General features: G+C 47.2%; 1 protein-coding gene across 2 annotated transcripts in view; it reads left to right on the top strand.

Annotated features, from left to right (window-relative positions):
• The window catches only part of LOC141156948 (cytochrome P450 4B1-like), a 74,867-nt gene that overhangs the window by 20,761 nt on the left and 30,522 nt on the right, over window positions 1-23,584 (top strand). The window contains exons 7-11 of one of the 2 annotated variants that reach the window (XM_073643536.1): window positions 156-262; window positions 632-822; window positions 2,763-2,896; window positions 3,194-3,258; window positions 3,449-3,531. In XM_073643536.1, coding sequence (XP_073499637.1) covers window positions 156-262; window positions 632-822; window positions 2,763-2,896; window positions 3,194-3,258; window positions 3,449-3,531 — 580 coding nt within the window. The remainder of the gene's footprint in view (window positions 1-155; window positions 263-631; window positions 823-2,762; window positions 2,897-3,193; window positions 3,259-3,448; window positions 3,532-23,584) is intronic. The other variant, XM_073643537.1, reaches the window with a different exon arrangement.

Below are 23,584 nucleotides of genomic sequence, written 5' to 3'. Positions count from 1 at the left end.
GACTTGCCGACTCTCCTGGTCCTGGATGTCTCCCCTACTTTGAGGAGCCTCCAAGATTTCACAAGATTTGGCAAATATGCTATAGACATGGAATGTGCTATTAGTTTGATGTCTGTGATGACAGCACTAATTTGTTTTTCTCTCATTTCGTTTAGAGAAAGTAATCAAACTGAGGAAGGAATCACTAAAACGGGAGACCGAGGTAGAGAAGATCAAGCAGAAGAGACATTTGGATTTTTTGGACATTCTTTTATGTGCCAAGGTACTGCAATGATTCATGCATAATTTAAAATGTATCCAGGGGAGAGGTTATATGGGATGCAATGGAAGATACTACATCCAGGCTCTGGTACCTGAGGGTGCTCAAAGGCCCGATGTAGATATTGCATTGGCAATCAAAGTTTTAAGTTACGGAGATAACCCCTAACATTGTCTGATGGACATCTAGACCACTCTATACATACAGGTTGATCATGGTGCAGTTCTGCACTTTTGAAGTGAATATGTCTAGGCTAATACCAGACAAAACCCATGAACAAGAGTTGAGCTCTTTCAGAAAAAAAATAAAATGCAAGACCACTCCATATTATCCAAATATTTCCAGTAGCAGAGATGTGCCTGTCTTTTTTAGGATGAAAATGGTCAGGGTCTATCTGATGAAGATCTACGGGCAGAGGTGGACACGTTCATGTTTGGAGGACATGACACAACAGCCAGTGGCATCTCCTGGACATTATACTGTATGGCTAAATACCCCGAGCACCAGGAGAAATGCCGGGAGGAGATCAGAGAGGTCCTGGAAGATCGGACCACAGTTGAGTGGTAAGAACTTAATACATAAAATATATATTGCTTTTTTTTCCTATAACCAACAGACCTTAGCCATTACAGCGATGCAAAAAAGCACTGAACCACTGTACCACTATAAGTGTTCCAAGGCAACATCAAGAAGACCACACTTGTCCATATAGGAAATTATAAATGATTTTAGAGATTGTAGTCCCTACATTTCTGTACAATTAGCAGGGCTTAGAACCCCACATAGTAATAATATCCAACATTATACACCCTACAATAAAGCATCTTTGATAGTTACAATGTCGTCTTTCTGCCCCAACCAAGTAATAATGAGCCATTTGTGTCCATTAGACAGTAAAATCCCCAACTTTGTGCACTCTACAAAGTAATAAAAAGTAGTAAAGATGGTAAGTTTTAAGATATGGATCAACAATAGGGTTATTACTGTTTGGTAAAGAGCGTATTATTTTCAAATTAATCTACCGTATCTCCCCCAAAAGAAGTAAACTAACCTCTGCACAATAAAAAATTCCCATTATTGTGCCAACAGTGACTCCTGATAGCTAGAAAATAAAGGTTACTCACCTTATCACGACTGGCTTTAGCTACTTTATGTCTGATCATACAGGACTTCAGAGTTGGATGACAGCAACCATGAACGTTCACTCTGGCCCAATGCTCTTCAAGTGTCTCAAGACAGTTCTGGGAAATTTGAGGCATTTGGCATAAAGGCTCTATGGTGGCAATCCTTGTTCTCTCTCTGTAATGGTGAAGACCAATCTCTTCCTCCTGGGCCAGACCATATTAACTACAATGCAGGATGGAGCTAAACCCTTATGTGGCTATCCAAAAGGCAATTGTTATGCATCTCCACTTTCTACCTGTGTATCTTGCAGACATCTCCACTACTTCAACCTACAGCTTGCCTAATAAACTTTCCCTGCCTTTTCAAAAATGCAAAAGAGAATCTAGCTCTCTCAGACACCAAGGGGGCAAGAGGGCATTGGCAGACATCCTCATAGTAACTCCACAATCCTCATGCTTCAGTAGATCACACAGCAGCTCAGTGTGTTAACTCTTTATGCTTTGCATGAGACATCACTCCTGCTACTCAGTGTCACACAGTTTGGGCATGTTAGTCTCAATGTGTTAATGCATAAATCATCCATCCCTCACATCACACAGGCAACCACATAGCCACATTCTGTGATATTTGTAAGAACCCATCTTAAAGCCCTAATAAACAGCATGGCATAGCAAATGATGGAACACCTGGCAACACTCAGTGGTAATTCTCCAGTTTACTGTTTCATATAAAGGGTTATTCCCTTCTTTATAGATGGATATTTTTGTACAGTACTTATAAAAACAACCACTGGTGGGGAACCCGGAGAAACACTGGAAAAGAACTGTCAGGGACTTAGCTAGGTGAGTATTGTTTCTTTTGATTATCAACCCATTATAATATTTTTTTAAAGTCCAAGTATATAATTCCTTTAAAGAGGTTTCCCCATAGATATCCCTAAACAGGGAAACAAATCAACACTATAAGTAGAAAAATACTGACCATTTAGCATTAGTTCTGTGTAACAGGTGATGTGGTTCCCCACCCTCTCTTGGTTACATTCCTTGTATGTTAATGTGTCATACATATTGTGATCATGGCAGCTATTCATTGTCTGCTGCGGTCATAGTGCTGAGGATGTAGACAAGAAAAGGTGAGAGGTTATGAAACCCATGATGAGAGTACTGTACAAAATTATACTTTACAAAATGTTAACTGTAAGTATATGAAACCTGGTGGGAGTTCTGAGTTTAAGAAGTTGTTACAATTGTTTGCATTTTTCTGCCATAGGTTTTCCAACTAAAGTCAGCGAGAAGCTCCTCATAGGCGGCACCATTTTTTTTTACAGAGTAGGCATTATAATATTCCTAATGTTATCATTTCTTTTTTATTTTGCCAGGGAAGACTTGAGTAAGCTACCATACACCACTATGTGTATAAAGGAGAGTATGCGTCTGTATCCTCCTGTCCCCGGAGTATCTCGGGAGCTGAAAGAACCAATCACATTCTTTGATGGCCGGAGCCTGCCCAAAGGTCGATCATAACATTTTTTTTACATAGCAATTCTATAAACATATTAAAGAAATATAATTCCAAAATTAAACCGAATCCTGCCATGTACTTTGAAAGGATTGTCCCACTACAGACAACCCTTTCAATAGCTAGCGTAGCGATAAGCTAATTGTCATGGGTCCAACATCCCAGCAAACAACCATATTATGTATATTTTGTAACCTTTTGTTTAGAATCTACATATTTTTTAGCATAATTAATTGTAATATCTTATAACAATTTATTATAGATTTTTCCTTTATCTTTTTGATGTGACAGGTACCCAGGTATTTCTGAGTATGTTTTGCATGAACAGATCTCCCATTATGTGGGATAATCCTGAGGTAAGTGGAGGCTACACAGGTATTTATCTCAAAAGAATCTAATTTATTTGTATCTGAATGGTATGTGAGTTAGACGTTGGATAGATAGATAGATAGACAGACAGGCATGTATTTCTAATTATTATTTTTTATATTATGAATTATTTTTTTTTACAATAAGATTTATGTGTTGTTTCTGTTACGATTTTAGTTCTTTGATCCACTGAGGTTTTCATCAGAGAATTCATTAAAGAAACATTCATATATGTATGTCCCATTCTCAGCTGGAGCAAGGTAAGACATCTTGAAGATCTAAACCCTGCTCCAACTTAGCATTGCATTTGAGTATGATTCTGTGTATCACGTAAGGTTCAACTAGGACAGAGAGATGCTTACTCAATATAAGGCACAAAGTTTAGCAGTTACATGTGAGAACTGAGGACTAATGTTGAGCGAGTATGTTCTATTAACCCTTTCGACCCTTTTGCCGAGTACGCTCGGGCCTCGGTGATAAGGTTAAATCGCTCCCGTGTGCATGATTTGCAACTGTTTGACAGCTTTATTACACGTGAGGAATGTCTATTTCTTACATATTCCTCCCATTTAACCGGTTCCCGACCGCCCACTGTACATAAACATCGGCGCTGCCTGGGCTCTGTGCAGCGCCGACGTTTAAAAATGGTGGGTGGTCCCGCAGCGCTCAGGACCCCCAGGATCCTGCAAGCGCTGCGGTACCGGTTCAGAGCGTTAGCTCTGACATGTGGCATCATGGGGACCTGATTGGATCAGGTCCCCATGATGTTAACCTGTTCCTATCTTCTAGATGCCGCGATCCATAGCGATCGCGGCATTTAAAAGATAGTGACAGCCGGTGGTCGGCGATCGGGACCCCCACATACCTTAGCAGCGACGGGGATCCCAGTGCTGTGACCTCTGACATCATCGAGACCTGATTGGCTCAGGTCTCGATGATGTCAGCGTCACACCAGCTAATCAGAGAGATCACTAGGAATGTTTGTTTTAGCAACAAACTTTCCCGGGCGATCTGGCTGATAAATACATTGTTTCTCCTCGGATCTCAGTGAGAGAGCAGAGGAGAAACAGTGTGACAAGAGCTATCAGTCTTGCCACTGTAAAAGTGAAACAAAAAAAATCAAAAAAGAAAGTAAGAGTTAGGTTAGGGTTAGTCAGTCCTGTCAGTCAGTCAGTCCTGTCAGATCAGTCAGTCCTGTCAGTCAGTCAGTCCTGTCAGATCAGTCAGTCCTGTCAGTCAGTCAGTCCTGTCAGATCAGTCAGTCCTGTCAGTCAGTCAGTCCTGTCAGATCAGTCATTCCTGTCAGTCAGTCAGTCCTGTCAGATCAGTCAGTCCTGTCAGTCAGTCAGTCCTGTCAGATCAGTCAGTCCTGTCAGTCCTGTCAGTCCAGTCCGGTCAGTCCAGTCCGGTCCGGTCCATTCAGTCCGGTCCATTCAGTCCGGTCCGTTCAGTCCAGTCAAAAAATATAAAAATAAAATGGCCCGTCAGACTTATACCGCAGAGGAGGTGTATGCTCTGCTGTGTTCTGACACTGATGACAGTGCAATCTCAGATGGAGATGTGGATTTTGAGGGCTTTAGTAGCGGCGACACTGAGAGCTCAGAAATGAGCAGTGATTCTGGTCCATCCTCAAGCCCAAGGACCAGTACAGCAATAGGGGCAAATAGCGCTACTGGAGAAACGTCTCCAAATCAGGGAACACTGCCCAGTACAAGCGCTGTCCCTGCTACTAGTGAATTGGCGCACGCCAGTGTACAAGGGGCTTTGCCACATGATCTAGCATTTCCCAGATGGGAGGCTTCGGATTTGGCTGCTCCATTCAGCCCTGATTTCAACGCCACTCCTGGTATAAATGTGGAGGTGGAAGATTTTGGACCAATTCATTTTTTTAATTTGTTTTTTACAGACAGCTTGATAGAGCATATTGTAGTGCAAATAAATTTATACGTATCCCAATTCATAAGCCAGAATCCCCGATGTTACTATGCTAAGGCAAATTTATGGACACCAACTATTGTCCCAGAAATAAAAAATTTTTTAGGACTTACATTTGCCATGGGGCTTGTTAAAAAACCGAGCATTCGATCCTACTGGTCCAACCACCCTGTTCAAGCCACCCCTATGTTTTCAGTCGTTCTTACCAGGACCTGTTATGAAATGCTCATGCGGTTTTGGCATTTTAACGACAATAGTCAATGCCTGCCCAGAAATGCCCCAGAACATGACAGGTTATATAAAATTAGACCCATCATTGAAAATTTGTCAGAAAAATTCTTAAGGCTCTACACCCCAACACAAAATATTTCTATAGATGAGTCCCTTGTAAAATTCAAAGGAAGACTGCACCTCAAGCAATTTATCCCATCTAAAAGGGCAAGGTATGGAATAAAGCTCTATAAAATGTGCGAAAGTTCAACCGGATACACATCCGCTTTTCACATATATGAGGGGAAAGATAGCCAACTAAACCCACCAGGATGCCCTACTTATCTGGGGACATCTGGAAAAATTGTTTGGGAGCTGATAAGTCCATTTTTTCAAAAAGGCTACAATCTATATGTGGACAATTATTACACCAGCATACCCCTATTTAAAAGTCTGGTTGAACACAACATCGGGGCTTGTGGGACCATCCGTAAAAACCGTCAGGGGTTTCCACAACCATTGGTCAACCAAAAGTTTCAAAAGGGGCAGTCAGGGGCTGTACGCAACGGAGAGCTGCTTGCCCTGAAATATAGGGATAAGAGTGACATTTTTGTCCTCAGCTCGATCCACACAGATGCCACAAGGGCCACTGTAGAACTAGGATCCACCACTCCGAAGCAAAAACCTGTCAGTCATTGACTACAACAAACACATGGGGGATGTGGACCTTGCAGACCAGGTTCTACAGCCATACCAGGTATCAAGAAAGTCCTATACCTGGTATAAAAAGTTGGTTATTTATTTGTTTCAGGTGGCCACATACAATTATTTTGTGTTGTACAAAAAAGCAGGAAATTCAGATCCTTTTCTTGATTATCAAGAAAAAGTAATTGAAAATCTTGTTTTTCAAAGTGTTAGGCTGGGTGCCCACGTAGCGTTTTTCAAGCGTTTATGCTGCGGAATTTCCGCAGCGGAAACGCTTGTGAAACGCTAGGTAATCCGCACCCCATGGTCCCCAAAGGGATTCCGCATGTTCTATGCACATGCTGTGGAATTTTCCGCAGCGTTTATGCTGCGTACAAAAATCCGCAGCATGTCATTTAATTTTGCGGAAGAGCAGCGGAACTCCCGCCATTGACTTGCATTGAGACGCATAGAAACCGCGACTGTACATTTGTGCAAGCGGCTTCTATGCGTCTCTATGTGCGGATGGTACCCAGTTCTGGAGGAGAGGAGACTCTCCTCCAGACCTGGGTACCATTGTACCTGTAAAAAAAGAATAAAATAACAAATAAAGTTTATACTCACCTTTCCGAAGGCTTCTCTCTGAATGCCGGCATCGCTGAAGGACCTGCTCTGACGTCACAGTCATGTGACCGCAGGCCCTTCACCGCTCTGTCTCGCGATATGCCGGCAGCCGGGAACCAGACAGGAACGAGCGCTACAGCACAAGCCGGGGCCTCGGGGGTGAGTATAGCTTTATTTGTTTTAATTTTTACGTTTCACACTGTATAAATCTATGCCGTTTGCATGGATTTATACAGTGTGACCTAGTTGTCAAGCACTTTCCAAGTGATGCTATCGCCTGGAAAGCGCTTGTCAATCTGCATGCGGAAACGCATGTGAATCCGCATGTGGATCCGCATGTATTCTGCAGGAAAAACGCATGCACAATCTGCATGCGTTTTTTCTGCCAGGGAGATGCAGAAATGCTGCAGAAATTTTCTGCTTCATTTCTGCATCGTGGGCACATAGCCTTAGCCCCGCTCATCCATTAGAATCTGAGGATGTGAAAAGACTCACTGAGCGACATTTTATTGCACTTATTCCAGCAACGGAAACAAGAAGGAACCCCCAGAAAAGATGTTGTGTATGTACTAAGAGAGGAATGAGGCGTGATACCCGCTACTATTACCCACACTGCCCATCATTGCCAGCCTTATGGGTCACTGACTGCTTTAAAATCTTCCACACAGAACCACGTTTTTAAACTGTAAAAATGTATCCCAATTAGTCATTCAAACATTTGGTTCATTTAGCGAATGACACATTCGAGTAGAGCTCACTTAATTTCCAGGGGGGGTTCTCCAGAATCTAAACCTTCCATTGCGTGCTTGTTTCTGGAAATCATACATTGAGTTAAAATGGTCACTAAACCCATAGATGAATTCCCAGAGGGGTGTCATTTCCAAAATGGGGTCACTTCAGGGGGGATTCTTTAGTTCTGGTACTTAGCGCCTCTGAAAAGTGCCAGAACAGCAGAATCCCCCCTGAAGTGACCCCATTTTGGAAATGACACCTCTCTGGGAATTCATCTATGGGTTTAGTGACCATTTACCTATCTACTTATTTTCCCACCGCTAGATTAATTTATACAGAGGAGTAGATTGTAAAATTCAGTCACTTGTTGGGGGTTTCCTCTGTTTAGACACCTCAGGGGCTCTCCAAATGCAACATGGCATCCGCTATCGATTCCAGTCAAATTTCCATTCCAAAAGTCAAATGGCGCTCCTTACCTTCCGAGCCATGCCGTGCGCCCAAACAGTGGCTTTGCACCACATATGGGGTATCAGCGTGCTCAGGAGAAATTGCACAACACATTTTGGGGTCCATTTTTTCTGGCTGCCCTTGTGAAAATTAAAAATTTGAGGCTAAAGTAGCAGTTGTGTGTTAAAAATGTGTTTTTTTATTTTCACACTTCAACATTATAAAATTCTGTGAAGCCCCTGGGGGTTCAAGGTGCTCACCACACATCTAGATAAGTTCCTTGAGGGGTCTAGTTTCCAAAATGGGGTCACTTGTTGGGGGTTTCCTCTGTTTAGGCACCCCAGGGGCTCTCCAAATGCAACATGGCTTCTGCTATCGATTCCAGCCAAATTTCCATTCCAAAAAACAAATGGCGCTCCTTACCTTCCGAGCCATGCCGTGCGCCCAAACAGTGGTTTTGCACCACATATGGGGTATCAGCGTGCTCAGGAGAAATTGCACAACACATTTTGGGGTCCATTTTTTCTGGCTGCCCTTGTGAAAATTAAAAATTTGAGGCTAAAGTAGCAGTTTTGTGTTAAAAATGTGTTTTTTTATTTTCACACTTCAACATTATAAAATTCTGTGAAGCCCCTGGGGGTTCAAAGTGCTCAACACACATCTAGATAAGTTCCTTGAGGGGTCTAGTTTCCAAAATGGGGTCACTTGTTGGGGGTTTCCGCTGTTTAGGCACCTCAGGGGCTCTCCAAATGCAACATGGCGTCCGCTATCGATTCCAGTCAAATTTCCATTCCAAAAGTCAAATGGCGCTCCTTACCTTCTGAGCCATTCCGTGCGCCCAAACAGTGGTTTTGCACCACATATGGGGTATCAGCGTGCTCAGGAGAAATTGCACAACACATTTTGGGGTCCATTTTTTCTGGCTGCCCTTGTGAAAATTAAAAATGAGGTTAAAGTAGCAGTTTTGTGAAAAAAAGTTAAATGTTCATTGTTTTCTTCCACATTCCAAAAATTCCTGTGAAGCACCTGAAGGGTTAATAAACTTCTTGAATGTGGTTTTGAGCACCTTGAGGGGAGCAGTTTTTAGAATGGTATCAATTTTGGGTATTTTCTGTCATAAAGGCCCCTCAAAGTCACTTCAAATAAGATGTGGTCCCTAAAAAAATGTTTTTGTAAATTTTGTTGTAAAAATGAGAAATCGCTGGTCAAATTTTAACCCTTATAGCTTCCTAACAAAAAAAAATTTTGGTTCCAAAATTGCGCTGATGTGAAGTAGACATGTGGGAAATGTTATTTATTAATTATTTTGTGTGACATATCTCTCTGATTTAAGGGCATGAAAATTCAAAGTTTGAAAATTGAAAAATTTTCAAAATTTTTGCCAAATTTCCGATTTTTTCACAAATAAACACAAGTGATATCGAAGAAATTTTACCACTATCATGAAGTACAATATGTCATGAAAAAACAGTCTCAGAATCAGGGGAATCCTTTCAAGCGTTCCAGAGTAATTAACTCATAAAATGACAGTGGCCAGAATTGAAAAAATTGGCCCGGTCACGAAAGCAAAAATAGGCTCTGGTGCGAAGTGGTTAATAAAGCTGTCAAACAGTTGCAAATCATGCACACGGGAGCGATTTAACCTTATCACCGAGCAGCTATAAATACTCGGAGCTCGGCCCGAGCATACTCGGACAGAACATACTCGCTCAACCCTACTGAGGACTGAACTTGGTAGTCACACATCACCATTAAGGTGCAGATCTTGGTTGTAACTCATTAGTTGAGAAACAGAGATTGGCAGTTATACCTCAAAGTTGGGGCACAGAACTTGACGGTTGGATGTCAAAGTTAACAATATAACTTGTCAGTAACATATCATTATTGGGGCACAGAACTTGGTGGTTACACATCATTGTTCGGGGCACAGAACTTGGTGGTTACACATCAGAGTTGAGGACAGAACTTGGTGGCTACACATCAGAGATGAGTACAGAACTTGGTGGTTACATATCAGAGTTGAGCACAGAATTTGGTGGTTACATATCAGAATTGAGCACAGAACTTAGTGGTTACACATCAGAGTTGAGCATAGAACTTGGTGGTTACACATCAGAATTGAGGACAGAACTTGGTAGTTACACATCAGAGTTGAGGACAGAACTTGGTGGTTACAAATCAGAGTTAAGCATAGAACTTGGTAGTTACACATCAGAGTTGAGCACAGAACTTGGTGGTTACACATCAGAGTTGAGCAGAGAATTTGGTGGTTACACTTCAGACTTGAGGACAGAACTTGGTGGTTACACATCAGAGTTGAGCATAGAACTTGGTGATAACGCATCAAAATTGAGGACAGAACTTGGGGGTTACACATCAAAGTTGAGTACAAAATTTGGTGGTTACACATCAGAATTGAGCACAGAACTTGGTGGTTACACATCAGAGTTGAGCACAGAAATTGGTGGTTACATATCGGAATTGAGCACAGAACTTGGTGGTTACACATCAGAGTTGAGCATAGAACTTGGTGGTTACACATCAGGATTGAGGACAGAACTTGGTAGTTACACATCAGAGTTGAGGACAGAACTTGGTGGTTACACATCAGAGTTGAGGACAGAACTTGAGAGTTACACATCAGAGTTGAGCACAGAACTTGGCGGTTACACATTAAAGTTGAGCACAGAATTTGGTGGTTACACATCAGAGTTGAGCACAGAATTTGGTGGTTACACATCAGAATTGAACATAGAACTTGGTGGTTACACATCAGAGTTGAGGACAAACCTTGGTGGTTACACATAAGAATTGAGTACAGATCTTGGGGGTTACACATCAAATTTGAGCAAAAAATTTGGTGGTTACACATCAGAATTGAGTACACAACTTGTTGGTTACACATCAGAGTTGAGAATAGAACTTGGTGGTTACACATCAGGGTTGAGGACAGAACTTGGTGGTTACACATCAGAAATGAGGACAGAACTTGGTGGCTACACATCAGAGTTAAGCACAGAACTTGGGAGTTACACATCAGAGTTGAGCACAGAACTTGGTGATTACACAACAGAAATGAACACAGAACTTGGTGGTTACACATCAGAGTTAAGCACAGAACTTGGTGGTTACATATCAGAGTTGAGCACAGAATTTGGTGGTTACACATCAGAGTTGAGCACAGAACTTGGTGGTTACACATGAGAGTTGAGTATAGAACTTGGTGGTTACACATCAGAATTGAGGATAGAACTTGGTGGTTACACATCAGAGTTGAGGACAGAACTTGGTGGTTACACATCAGAGTTAAGCACAGAACTTGGTAGTTACACATCAGAGTTGAGCACAGAACTTGGTGGTTACACATCAGAGTTGAGCACAGAATTTGGTGGTTACACATCAGAGTTGAGCACAGTGCTTGGTGGTTACACATCAGAGTTGAGAACAAAACTTGGTGGTTACACATCAGAGTTGAGGACAGAACTTTGTGGTTACACATCAGAGTTGAGGACAGAACTTGGTGGTTACACATCATAGATGAGCACAGAACTTGGTGGTTGCAAATCAGAGTTATGCACAGAACTTGGTGGTTACATATCAGAATTCAGCACAGAACTTGGTGGTTACACATCAGAGTTGAGCATAGAACTTGACGGTTACACATCAGAATTGAGGACAGAACTTGGTAGTTACACATCAGAGTTGAGCACAGAACTTGGTGGTTACACATCAGAGTTGAGCTCAGAATTTGGTGGTTACATATCAGAGTTGAGCACAGAATTTGGTGGTTGCACATCAGAGTTGAGCACAGTACTTGGTGGTTACACTTCAGAGTTGAGAATAAAACTTGGTGGTTATACACCAGAGTTGAGGACAGAACTTGGTGGTTACACATCAGAGTTGAGGACAGAACTTGGTGGTTACACATCATAGATGAGCACAGAACTTGGTGGTTACAAATCAGAGTTAAGCACAGAACTTGGTGGTTACACATCAGAATTGAGGACAGAACTTGGTGGTTACACATCAGAGTTGAGGACAGAACTTGGTGGTTACACATCAGAGTTAAGTACAGAACTTGGTAGTTACACATCATATTTGAGGACAGAACTTGGTGGTTACACATCAGAGTTAAGCATAGAATTTGGTGGTTACACATCAGAGTTGAGCACAGAACTTGGTGGTTACACATCAGAGTTGAGCATAGAACTTGGTGGTTACACATCAGAATTGAGGACAGAACTTGGTGGTTACATATCAGAGTTGAGCTCAGTATTTGGTGGTTACACATCAGAGTTGAGCACAGAACTTGGTGGTTACACATCAGAATTAAGCATAGAACTTGGTAGTTACTAGTGTTGAGCGAGCAAGTTCGACACTGCTCGGTACTCGCCCGAGAATCACGCTACTCGGGATGTTCGGCGAGCACCGAGTATTTCCGGGTTACTCAGGAGGGAGCTCGGGTCTCCGCCCTGCATGTTTGGCGCTCTTTACAGAGCCAATGAACATGCAGGGATTGCCAGCCAGTCACTGTAATGCCGCAGCCATGTTGGTTGTGGGCATTACAGTGATTGACTGGCCGCACAGCGTCACCTCGAGTATTTAAAACCGGGCGCCGCCATCTTCGACACAGCGCTGCTGATTTAGGGAGAGATATATCCTGCGAAATAGTTAGTGTAGGGTCAGTAAAGGCTGCCAGATCAAACAAACCGTCCTTCTCAGGACTAATATCCATCCCAGATATCAGGCAGGCAGGCAGGCTGTATAGGAGACGCAGTGGTTATACCAGCAAACGCTGCATTACAGTCCTGTGTGCTCCTGTTGCTGAAATTGCTGGACTTAGCTCCAGGTCTCGTGGGCCAGGAAAAATCCTTTTTTTTCCATCTAAATCCTCTTTTTTTTTCCTCCTTCACACTGTACAAATACCCGTCTTATTAACCTTTTGGTGCCCCCCCCCCCCCCCAAAAAAAAAGTGTGTCTCTGATTTTTCAGACACAAATATATCTGTTGAAAATAGTCTGCTATAGGCCAGAGAAATAGAAGTGTGGTTTTGCAGTTCCATGGGCCATTTGTATCTAAAAAAAAAAACAGTTTGAGTGTGTCGCTCACTGTTCAGCCGCAAATATATATATTTGAAAAAGTCCGGTATACACCAGTAAATTATAACTGTGGTTTTGCTGTTCCACGGTAAGAAATCTCTATTATTATTTCCGTAAAGAAAAACAGTAATATTTTCTCTCTGATTGTTCAGATTGTTTAAAAGAGTCGGATGTAGGCCAGGGAAATAGAACTGTGGTTTTCCTCTTCCACGGTTCTAATCTACTTTTTATTACCCTTTTTCCATTGATAGTGCGAGTGTAAGCTATTTTACTTACTTTACAATGGGCAAGGCGCGTGGCAAGGGACGTGGAACTGGACGTTATGGTGATGGTGCGTGCAGAGGACGGGGCCGTGGCCAAGGTGAAAATGTGCCACAACCAACAGCCACATCTTCTCGCTCCCACTTCTTGACCGAATTACTAGGGAAGCACAGAAAAACACCAGTATTGCGAACTGATCAGTGTGAACAGGTTATTAATTGGACAGCAGATAATACTTCCAGTTACCTGGGCACCACCACCTCCGGCCTGTCTTCCACACAGTCGACTCTTAGTAGCCATGAGTCTCGACCGCATACTCCTCCTCACCCTGATGCTCCTTCCTCCCACCATGCCGAGTGTCGTCAGACAGCAACTGATCCCACACTTGGACACTCTGAAGAGCTGTTCACTGGTCCATTTCCAGATTTGTGACCCTTGCCTGCTCCGTTTGAAGTGGTGGAAGAGGAGATCCCATGTAGCGATGCCCAAATATTTGAACAGCCACGGCCACAGGAAGGCGACGCTGGCAATTTGTCACAAGAGGTGGACGATGACGAGACACAATTGCCAAGAAGTGAGGAGGAGGATCGTGGTGCGCAAGTGGAAGAGGAGGAGGTGGTGGATGATCTAGTAACTGACCCAACATGGCAGGAGGACATGCAGAGTGAGGCCAGCAGCACACAGGGGAAGCGAGGCAGAGTACCCCAACAGGCAGGAAGAAGCAGTGTGGTGGCCGCAGACAGAAGGCGGGCAACCGTTCCCCGTAACACCAACACGAGGGACGTTGCCAGTACAACCTGTACGTCTTCCAGAGTCTGGAATTTTTTTAAAGACTCTGCTGATAACCCCAAAAAGGCCATTTGTACCACCTGCCATGCCAGCATCAGCAGGGGTGACAAAACTACCAGCCTGACCACCACCAGCATGATCAGGCACATAGCAGCAAAGCACCCGATTTTGTGGGGCGAACCCCAGGGTCCACGACCAGTGTCAGTGGGTGTCACCACTGCTTCTTCCGCTGTTGTGCATGCAATAGAACCCCCTGTTGTGTGTGCAAGGCAATCTCCTGTCCATACTGCATGCAAAGATGCCCCCTCCTCTCAGTCTTCACTTGTTATGGCAGTTTCTCAAGAAACAGCATCAACGTCCACGTCCACGTCCCACCGCAGTGTTCAATTGTCCATATCCCAGACCTTTGAACGAAAGCGGAAATTCGCAGCCAACGCCCCACAGGCCACAGTCCTGAATTCGCACATTTCATGACTGCTTGCTTTGGAAATGCTGCCGTTTAGTCTGGTAGAGATGGAATCCTTCTGCAACCTTATGGCGGTGGCCATCCCTCGGTACTCGGTCCCCAGCCGACACTATTTTTCCCGGTGTGCCATCCCCGCACTACACAAGCACGTGTCCCAAAACATCTGCCGTGCCTTCAACAACGCTGTTACTGGGAGAGTCCACCTGACAACGGACACATGGACAAGTGCTTGTGGCCAGGGACGGTACATCTCCCTGACGGCACACTGGGTAAACATAGTGGAAGCCGGGACCCAGTCGGACCTTGGGACGGAACACATCCTCCCCACACCGAGGATTGCGGGCCCTATGTCAGTCAGAGTTGCCCCCACAGTGTACAGCTCCTGCGCATTATCCTCCTCCTCCTCACGTTCAGCCTCCATCTCAGATATCACCACATCAGTTACAAAAAGGAAGCACTGCAGTACTGCCTCCGCCAAGCGGCAACAGGCTGTGCTGAAATTCATAAGCTTAGATGAGAAACCTCACACTGCTTGTGAGTTGTGGACAGCTGTGAAAGAGCAGGCAGATCTGTGGCTGAGACCACTGAACCTACATCAAGGCATGGTCATGTGTGACAATGGCCGTAACCTGGTGGCGGCTCTGAGGCGAGGCGAGATCACACACGTAACATGCCTGGCTCATGTGCTTAACCTCGTGGTTCAGCGGTTTCTTAAATCGTACCCCGAGTTGCCAGATCTGCTCGTCAAAGTACGCCGCCTGTCAGCTCATTTTTGCAAGTCGGCTACAGCTTCCGCCACCCTGGCTGTGTTGCAGCAGCATTTGCAGCTTCCGTCACACCGACTGGTGTGTGATGTCCCCACATGTTGGAACTCTACCCTCCTCATGTTGCAAAGGATTTGAGAGCAGAAGAGAGCAGTTGTGGAGTACCAGCTGCAACAAGGCCGTCGATATTCAGGTCAGACTCCACACATAAGACCTCAGGAGTGGACCTGGATGTCTGACATCTGTACCATCTTGACAAACTTTGAGGAGTCCACCCAGATGATGAGTGGCGATGACATCATCATTAGCGTCAGCATTCCCCTTGTCTGTCTTTTGCAACGCTCTCTGCAGAGAATTAAAGAGGAGGCATTGCAGCCAGAGTATGATGAGATGGATCAAGAAGCCGTAGCGGTCGATTACACACAGCCCAGCCTCATCTCATCCCAACGTGCATTGGGGGACAATGAGGGAGAGGAGGAGGAGGATGAAGAACAGGAGCTTTTATCATGCGCTGTAGACGGTAGTACATGTACAACTGTCATACCGTCGGTTCAGCATGGGTGGCCTGAGGACTGGAGGGTGGGGAGGAGGAGGAGGAGGAGAGCATGGTCAGTCGTCATCTTGGTGAGGACACGGAAGTCTTGCCCGTTACCAGTCTGGCACGCATGGCTGACTTTATGTTACGCTGCCTTAACTGTGACCCTCGCGTTGTCAAAATGTTGGGTGACAGTCATTACTGGTTGGTGACACTTTTAGACCCCCGCTACAAGGAGAACTTTCACTCTCTTATTCCTGAGGTGGAGAGGTCTACAAATATGAGGCAGTACCAGAACTGTTAAAAAAATTCCCATCTGAACACGCTAGTGGCAGAGGTCACAGTTCGTTGCCCAACCAAGGCGTACATGCGAGAGAGACGCAACTCCAATCCAGCAGAGGCAGGGGAACACTGTCAATGTTCTGGGACCGTTTTCTCAGACCCTCCCTTCGGACAGACCCTGAGGCGCGGGGTACTCTCACAAGGAGTGGAAAGTTTCAAAAGATGGTGAGGGAGTACCTTGCCGACCGTACCAGCGTCCTCCGTGATTCCTCTGTGCCTTTTAATTATTGGGTATCCAAGCTGGACACTTGGAATGAACTCGCTCTGTATGCCTTGGAGGTCCTGGCCTGCTCTGCCGCTTGCGTGTTATCGGGGCGTGTTTTTAGTGTCCCTGGGGGAATTATAACTGATAAGCGCACTCGCCTGTCAACTGACAATGCTGACAAGCTGACCCTTATCAAAATGAACAAGGGCTGGATTGGGCCAGACTTCTCATCACCACCAAATGACAGCAGAGTAACATAAAGTCAAATCCACTATGTTATTTCGGAAGGTGTATTCACATGCACCGCTTCACACCCACACATGGGTATACGCTTCCTCATTTCGGCTGTTTTATGTTCTTCTCCTTATCCTCAGCCTCAACCACCACTATACCACCAGGGTGAAAGTGGTCCGTGTTGCCATTATTGAAAGTTCCTCCGTCCTTATTTTTGTCAGCTTTTGCTTGGAAGGCATAAGCCACGACTGTGGAAGACCCACTCCCCAATAATGGGAATAATATTTTTGAGATGCTGTACTGTATGGCTCTTAAAAGGGGCATTAAAACCGTCTTGTTAAGCTGCTGCGACCTCCACAACTTTTCCAACAGTCATTAAAACCGTCTTGTTAAGCTACTGCGATCTCCACATCTCTTCCGAGGGGCATTAAAACCGTCTTGTTAAGCTACTGTGACCTCCACCACTTTTCCAAGGGGCATTAAAACCGTCTTGTTAAGCTACTGTGACCTCCATGACTCTTCGAACGGGCATTGCATTTCCTCCTAATTTTTGGCAGCTTTTGCTTGGAAGGCATAAGCAAAGACTATGGGAGACCCTCTCCCCAATAATGGGAATAATGTTTGTAATATGCTGTACTGTATGGCTCTTGTAAGGGGAATTGCAAGTTCCTCCGTCCTAATTTTTGGCAGATTTTGCTTGGAAGGCATAAGCAAAGACTATGGGAGACCCACTCCCCAATAATGGGAATAATGTTTGTAATATGCTGTACTGTATGGCTCTTGTAAGGGGCATTGCAAGTTACTCCATCCTAATTTTTGGCAGCTTTTGCTTGGAAGGCATAAACAAAGACTATGGGAGACCCACTCCCCAATAATGGGAATAATGTTTGTAATATGCTGTACTGCATGGCTCTTGTAAGGGGAATTGCAAGTTCCTCCGTCCTAATTTTTGGCAGATTTTGCTTGGAAGGCATAAGCAAAGACTATGGGAGACCCACTCCCCAATAATGGGAATAATGTTTGTAATATGCTGTACTGCATGGCTCTTGTAAGGGGCATTGGAAGTTCCTCCATCCTAATTTTTGGCAGCTTTTGCTTGGAAGCCATAAGCAAAGATTATGGGAGACCCACTCCCCAATAATGGGAATAATGTTGTAACGGGACTGGGAGGTGGAACCTCTGAGCAACTATACAAGGGGGCGGTCCTTGTAAGGAAGCGGGTGGCTCCCAGGGAAGGCGGGCAGGTAGTCACGGCTAGTGACAGGGACAGTCTCTGGGTAGAGGGGCAGGTAGTCACGGCAAGTGACAGGGACAGTCTCTGGGTAGAAAGGCAGGTAGTCACGGCAAGTGACAGGGGCAGTCTCTGGGTAGAAGGACAGCAGGCAGGTGGCTGGTGAGCGCTCCCAGGTGAGCGGGCAAGAGTCTCTGGACAGGCAGGTGGTCACGGCAAGTGACGGCAGAACCTCCAGGTAGACTAGCAGACAGGTAGCAGGAGGACGCTCCCAGGTGAGCGGGCAAGAGTCTCTGGACGGGCAGGTGGTCACGGCAAGTGACGGCAGAGCCTCCAGGTAGGCTAGCAGGCAGGTAGCAGGTGAGCGCTCCCAGGTGAGCGGGCAAGAGTCTCTGGACAGGCAGGTGGTCACGGCAAGTGACGGCAGAGCCTCCAGGTAGGCTAGCAGGCAGGTAGTAGGTGAGCGCTCCCAGGTGAGCGGGCAAGAGTCTCTGGACAGGCAGGTGGTCACGGCAAGTGACGGCAGAGCCTCCAGGTAGGCTAGCAGGCAGGTAGCAGGTGAGCGCTCCCAGGTGAGCGGGCAAGAGTCTCTGGACAGGCAGGTGGTCACGGTAAGTGACAGCAGAGCCTCCAGGTAGGCTAGCAGGCAGGTAGCAGGTGAGCGCTCCCAGGTGAGCGGGCAGGCTGGTCCATAGACAGACTGACAGGTGTCGGAAGGCAGACCGTTGGACCGCAGGCTTGCAAGCAGGTAAGCGGATATCAGGCAGGTATTAAGCAGGAATCTGGCAGGTGACTGGCAGGTAACTGGTAGCGGGACCTGAGGACTGAAGCAGAGTGAAGGCTTTGCAACAGCATTGCTCGGGCACCTCCATTTTGGAGGAGGTGCCTTATATATGGTGAAGTCCTCCGGCCATTGGCCAGGGACTCCTTAGGACGGCGCGCGCGTGCTCCCCCTCTCTTAAAGGGGCCCTAAGCACCTTGGCCGGGAAGCAGCGCGCGCTGCCAGCAGAGCGAAAGGAAGACGCCGGTCACGGAGAGGAGAGGTGAGGGGAACAGCATCCCTGCTTAGCAGGAGGCAGGGACGCCGACGCTACAGTACCCCCCCCTTTAGGCCCCCCCTTTTTTAGGCCAGAGAGAAATTTATCAAGGATGAGAGGGGCATGGATGTTCTCCCGGGGCTCCCACGTTCTCTCCTCAGGACCAAACCCCTTCCAATCTACCAGAAAAAAGGTTTTTCCTCTTACCCTTTTGGTGTCCAGAATGTTCTCTACCTCAAACTCGTTCTCAGCGGAAACCGGAGCAGGGGGCGTACCTGTAGACTTGGAAAAAGAGTTAAATACCACGGGTTTGAGGAGAGATACATGGAAGGAGTTAGGGATCCGTAAGTTGGCCGGGAGTTTCAATTTATATGCCACCGGATTGATTTGTTTGATAACTTCCAGTGGGCCGATGAACCGAGGCCCTAACTTGTAGGAAGGAATCTTGAGCTGGACATATTTGGACGAGAGCCAGACTTTATCTCCAGGACGGAATTGTGGAGGATCCAGGCGTTTTTTGTCAGCGTGTTTCTTCATCCGCTCGGACGACTGAAGGAGTGCGGATCGGGTACTCTCCCAAATGGAGGAGAATTCGCTAACGAGAGATTCCGCAGCCGGATTGTCCACTGAGGTGGAGACGGGAAATGGGATCCGAGGATGCTGACCGAAGACTACAAAAAACGGGGATTTGGAGGAAGATTCGGTCTTTTGATTATTGTAAGAGAACTCGGCCCATGGTAGGAGATCCACCCAGTCCGAATGGTGGGCATTAACGAAGTGCCGGAGGTAACTGGTCAGGTTCTGATTGATCCGCTCCACTTGACCATTGGACTGTGGATGGTAAGAGGAGGAGAAGTCCAGGGTGACGTCTAGCAGCTTACATGTGGCTCTCCAGAAGCGTGAGGTGAACTGAACCCCACGATCAGACACGATGTGGAGGGGCAGGCCATGGAGACGGAAGATGTGGCGGATAAAGTCTTTAGCCAGTTCGGGTGCAGACGGGAGACCCGGCAGGGGAATGAAGTGCGCCATCTTGGAAAAGCGATCAGCGACCACCCAAATGTCCATACAACCGGCAGAGACAGGGAGATCCGTAATAAAGTCCATAGCAATATGCTACCACGGGGCAGCAGGTACTGGAAGAGGAAGGAGGCGACCGGCTGGCAGGTGTCTCGGAACTTTGTTGCGGGCGCAGGACACACAGGCTGAAACAAAGTCTATTACATCCTTGTGCAGGGTAGGCCACCAGTAATGCCGGGTAATGAGCTGGAGGGTCTTTTTCTGACCGGCGTGGCCAGCTAGCTTAGACGAGTGACCCCAGTGTAGGACCTTCTTCCGATCAGGTACTGTTACGAACGTCTTACCGGGAGGGAGACGATTTAGATTCACGGGGGCCACTTGCATTACTCTGGCGGGATCAATGATGTGCTTAGGTTCCTCCTCTAGATCAGATACAAAGAAGGATCGGGACAAGGCGTCAGCTTTGATGTTTTTGTCTGCCGGGCGAAAATGAAGAACAAAATCAAAGCGGGCAAAAAACAAGGACCACCGGGCTTGGCGCGGGTTAAGTCTCTGGGCGCTCTGAAGGTAAGCCAAGTTCTTGTGGTCCGTGTAAATTATTACCGGGTGAAGAGCCCCCTCGAGCAGGTAACGCCACTCCTCCAGTGCCAGCTTAATGGCTAACAATTCTCGGTCTCCAATAGAATAATTGCGCTCAGAAGAGGAGAAGAGTTTGGAGAAAAAACCGCAGGTTACCATTCTTCCGGAAGATGACTTTTGGGTAAGTACCGCACCGGCTCCGGAGGAGGAAGCGTCAACTTCTAGGAAGAATTGTTTGTTGCCGTCCGGACGATGCAGCACCGGGGCGGAGGAGAAACCCTGTTTTAAGGAAAGAAAGGCCTCCTCTGCTTCGGGCGGCCATCTTCTGGGATTAGTGCCCTTACGGGTGAGCGCAGAGATAGGGGCAGTCCGGGAAGAGAAGTGCGGTATGAAGAGGCGGTAATAGTTGGCGAAGCCCAGGAACCGCTGAATAGCCTTCAACCCCTCTGGTCGGGGCCACTTCTGGATGGCAGACAGTTTCTCAGGATCCATTTGTAGGCCTGTCTGAGAGATTATGTAGCCCAGAAATGGAAGAGAGGTCTGCTCAAAGATGCACTTCTCATATTTAGCGTAGAGGTGGTTCTGCCTGAGCCTGAGCAGGACCTGACGAACATCCCTCCGGTGAGTAGTAAGGTCCGTAGAGAAGACCAAGATGTCGTCCAGGTACACCACCACGCAGGAGTAGAGAAGGTCACGGAAGATGTCATTGACCAACTCTTGAAAGACGGCAGGAGCGTTACCGAGACCGAAGGGCATTACAAGGTACTCATAGTGGCCGTCCCGGGTGTTGAATGCCGTCTTCCACTCATCCCCCTGACGGATACGGACCAGGTTATACGCCCCACGGAGATCCAGTTTGGTGAAGATTCTAGCCCCCCTCAGACGGTCAAATAATTCAGGAATGAGCGGGAGGGGGTATTTATTCTTCACTGTAATCTGGTTAAGGCCTCTATAATCTATACATGGACGGAGTGAGCCGTCCTTCTTTTTGACGAAGAAGAAGCCTGCTCCCGCCGGGGAGGTAGATTTCCGGATAAATCCCCGGGCCAGATTCTCCTCAATATATTCTGACATGGACCGGGTCTCTGCAGCGGATAAAGGGTAGATACGCCCACGGGGAGGAGTAGAGCCGGGTATCAGGTCGATTGGGCAGTCGTATGGTCTATGAGGGGGTAATGTCTCTGCTTCTTTCTTATTGAAGACATCCGCATAAGACCAATAGGGAACCGGTAGACCGGGTAGATTGACTGGGGTAGGAGAAGGACGAGCAGGATGAACGGGAACTAGACAAGTCTTATGGCAGTCCTGTCCCCAGCGAAGGACTTCTCCGGTCTGCCAGTCAAGCACGGGCGCATGTTTCTGGAGCCAAGGTAGGCCTAGCAAGAGTGCGTGAGAGAGTCCAGGCAGAACATGAAAGGAGATGCTCTCAGAATGCAGCATTCCCACCTGTAGAGTTAGAGATTCAGTGATGAGTTGGATGGGATGTGGTAAGAGGCCCCCATCCACGACGGCGACAGATAAAGGTACGGCCAGAGGTTTGGTGGGAATGCGGTACTTCTCTACCAGGGATTGAGAGATGAGATTTCCAGCAGCTCCTGAGTCAAGTTGAGCCAGTTCGAAATAGCGGTTCTCTCCGCAGATGATAGAGACTGACAGCATCAGGGATGGAGAGGGTTTACTTTTGTCTAGGGCGACCTCTCTGAGCGATCCTAGACACAGGCGTTGCCCGACCTCTCTGGGCAGGAACGGATCCGGTGCTCCTTACTGCCACAGTAGAAGCAGCTCCCCTCGGCACGGCGTAAGTCTTGACGGGTTTTGACCATCTTGGTCTGGTCGACCTGAATAGGCTCAGGTGAGTGTGCCTGGGGAGTAACGGAGGGAGTGACGGGTTTCTGGAAGGTAGGGGCTAGACGTGGAAACCTCCTCTCACGGGTGACCTCTTTGGCGCGCTCCTGGAACCGGATGTCAATCCGGGTGGCAAGTGTTATTAAGTCATCGAGAGTGGTAGGAATGTCCCGACCGGCGAGTTCATCTTTAATACGGCCGGACAGACCCTCCCAGAAGACAGACACCAGAGCGTCATTATCCCAGGCCAGCTCCGAAGCAAGGGTACGGAACCGTATGGCATATTGGCCCACGGTGAGATTTCCTTGTCGGAGGCGTAGCAGAGGCGATGCGGATGAGGTCTTCCGTCCGGGTGCGTCGAAGACTTTCCGGAAAGCCGTGAGAAAGGCTGGCAGGTCGGACACCAGGGGGTCTCCTCTCTCCCATAGAGGATTTAGCCAAGCCAGAGCCTCCCTCTTGAGGTGGGACATGATAAAGGCTACTTTGGACCGGTCGGAGATAAACTGGTGGGACAAGAGTTCAAAGTGCAGGGTGCACTGGTTTATGAAGCCCCGAACTTGAACGGAGTCACCTCCGAAGCGAGGAGGTGCAGAAAGCCGGGGTCCGGGGCAGGATACCATGGTGTTGGTGGGCAGCGGCGCTGCCGGGTTGCGAGTCATGACACTAGCGGTGGTTGCTGGTGGAGCAGTCAGAGTGTCCAGACGAGAGTTGACATTCCGCAGGTGACTCAGGATGGACTCCTGTTGGGACCTCTGACGGGACAGTTCATGACATAGGTCCGAGAGCGAGGGAGCTTGGGTGCCACCGGATTCCATGGCCTGAGCAAACTGTAACGAGACTGGGAGGTGGAACCTCTGAGCAACTTTACAAGGGGGCGGTCCTTGTAAGGAAGCGGGTGGCTCCCAGGGAAGACGGGCAGGTAGTCACGGCTAGTGACAGGGACAGTCTCTGGGTAGAGGGGCAGGTAGTCACGGCAAGTGACAGGGACAATCTCTGGGTAGAAAGGCAGGTAGTCACGGCAAGTGACAGGGGCATTCTCTGGGTAGAAGGACAGCAGGCAGGTGGCTGGTGAGCGCTGCCAGGTGAGCGGGCAAGAGTCTCTGGACAGGCAGGTGGTCACGGCAAGTGACGGCAGAACCTCCAGGTAGACTAGCAGACAGGTAGCAGGAGGACGCTCCCAGGTGAGCGGGCAAGAGTCTCTGGATGGGCAGGTGGTCACGGCAAGTGACGGCAGAGCCTCCAGGTAGGCTAGCAGGCAGGTAGCAGGTGAGCGC

The sequence above is a fragment of the Phyllobates terribilis genome, unplaced genomic scaffold (genome assembly GCF_046119375.1).
Source record: "Phyllobates terribilis strain yellow unplaced genomic scaffold, ASM4611937v1 Scaffold_8__6_contigs__length_399053987, whole genome shotgun sequence".
NCBI lineage: Eukaryota > Metazoa > Chordata > Amphibia > Anura > Dendrobatidae > Phyllobates > Phyllobates terribilis.
The sequence above is the reverse complement of the archived record's forward strand: the minus strand, read 5'-3'. Positions and strand labels throughout refer to the sequence as shown.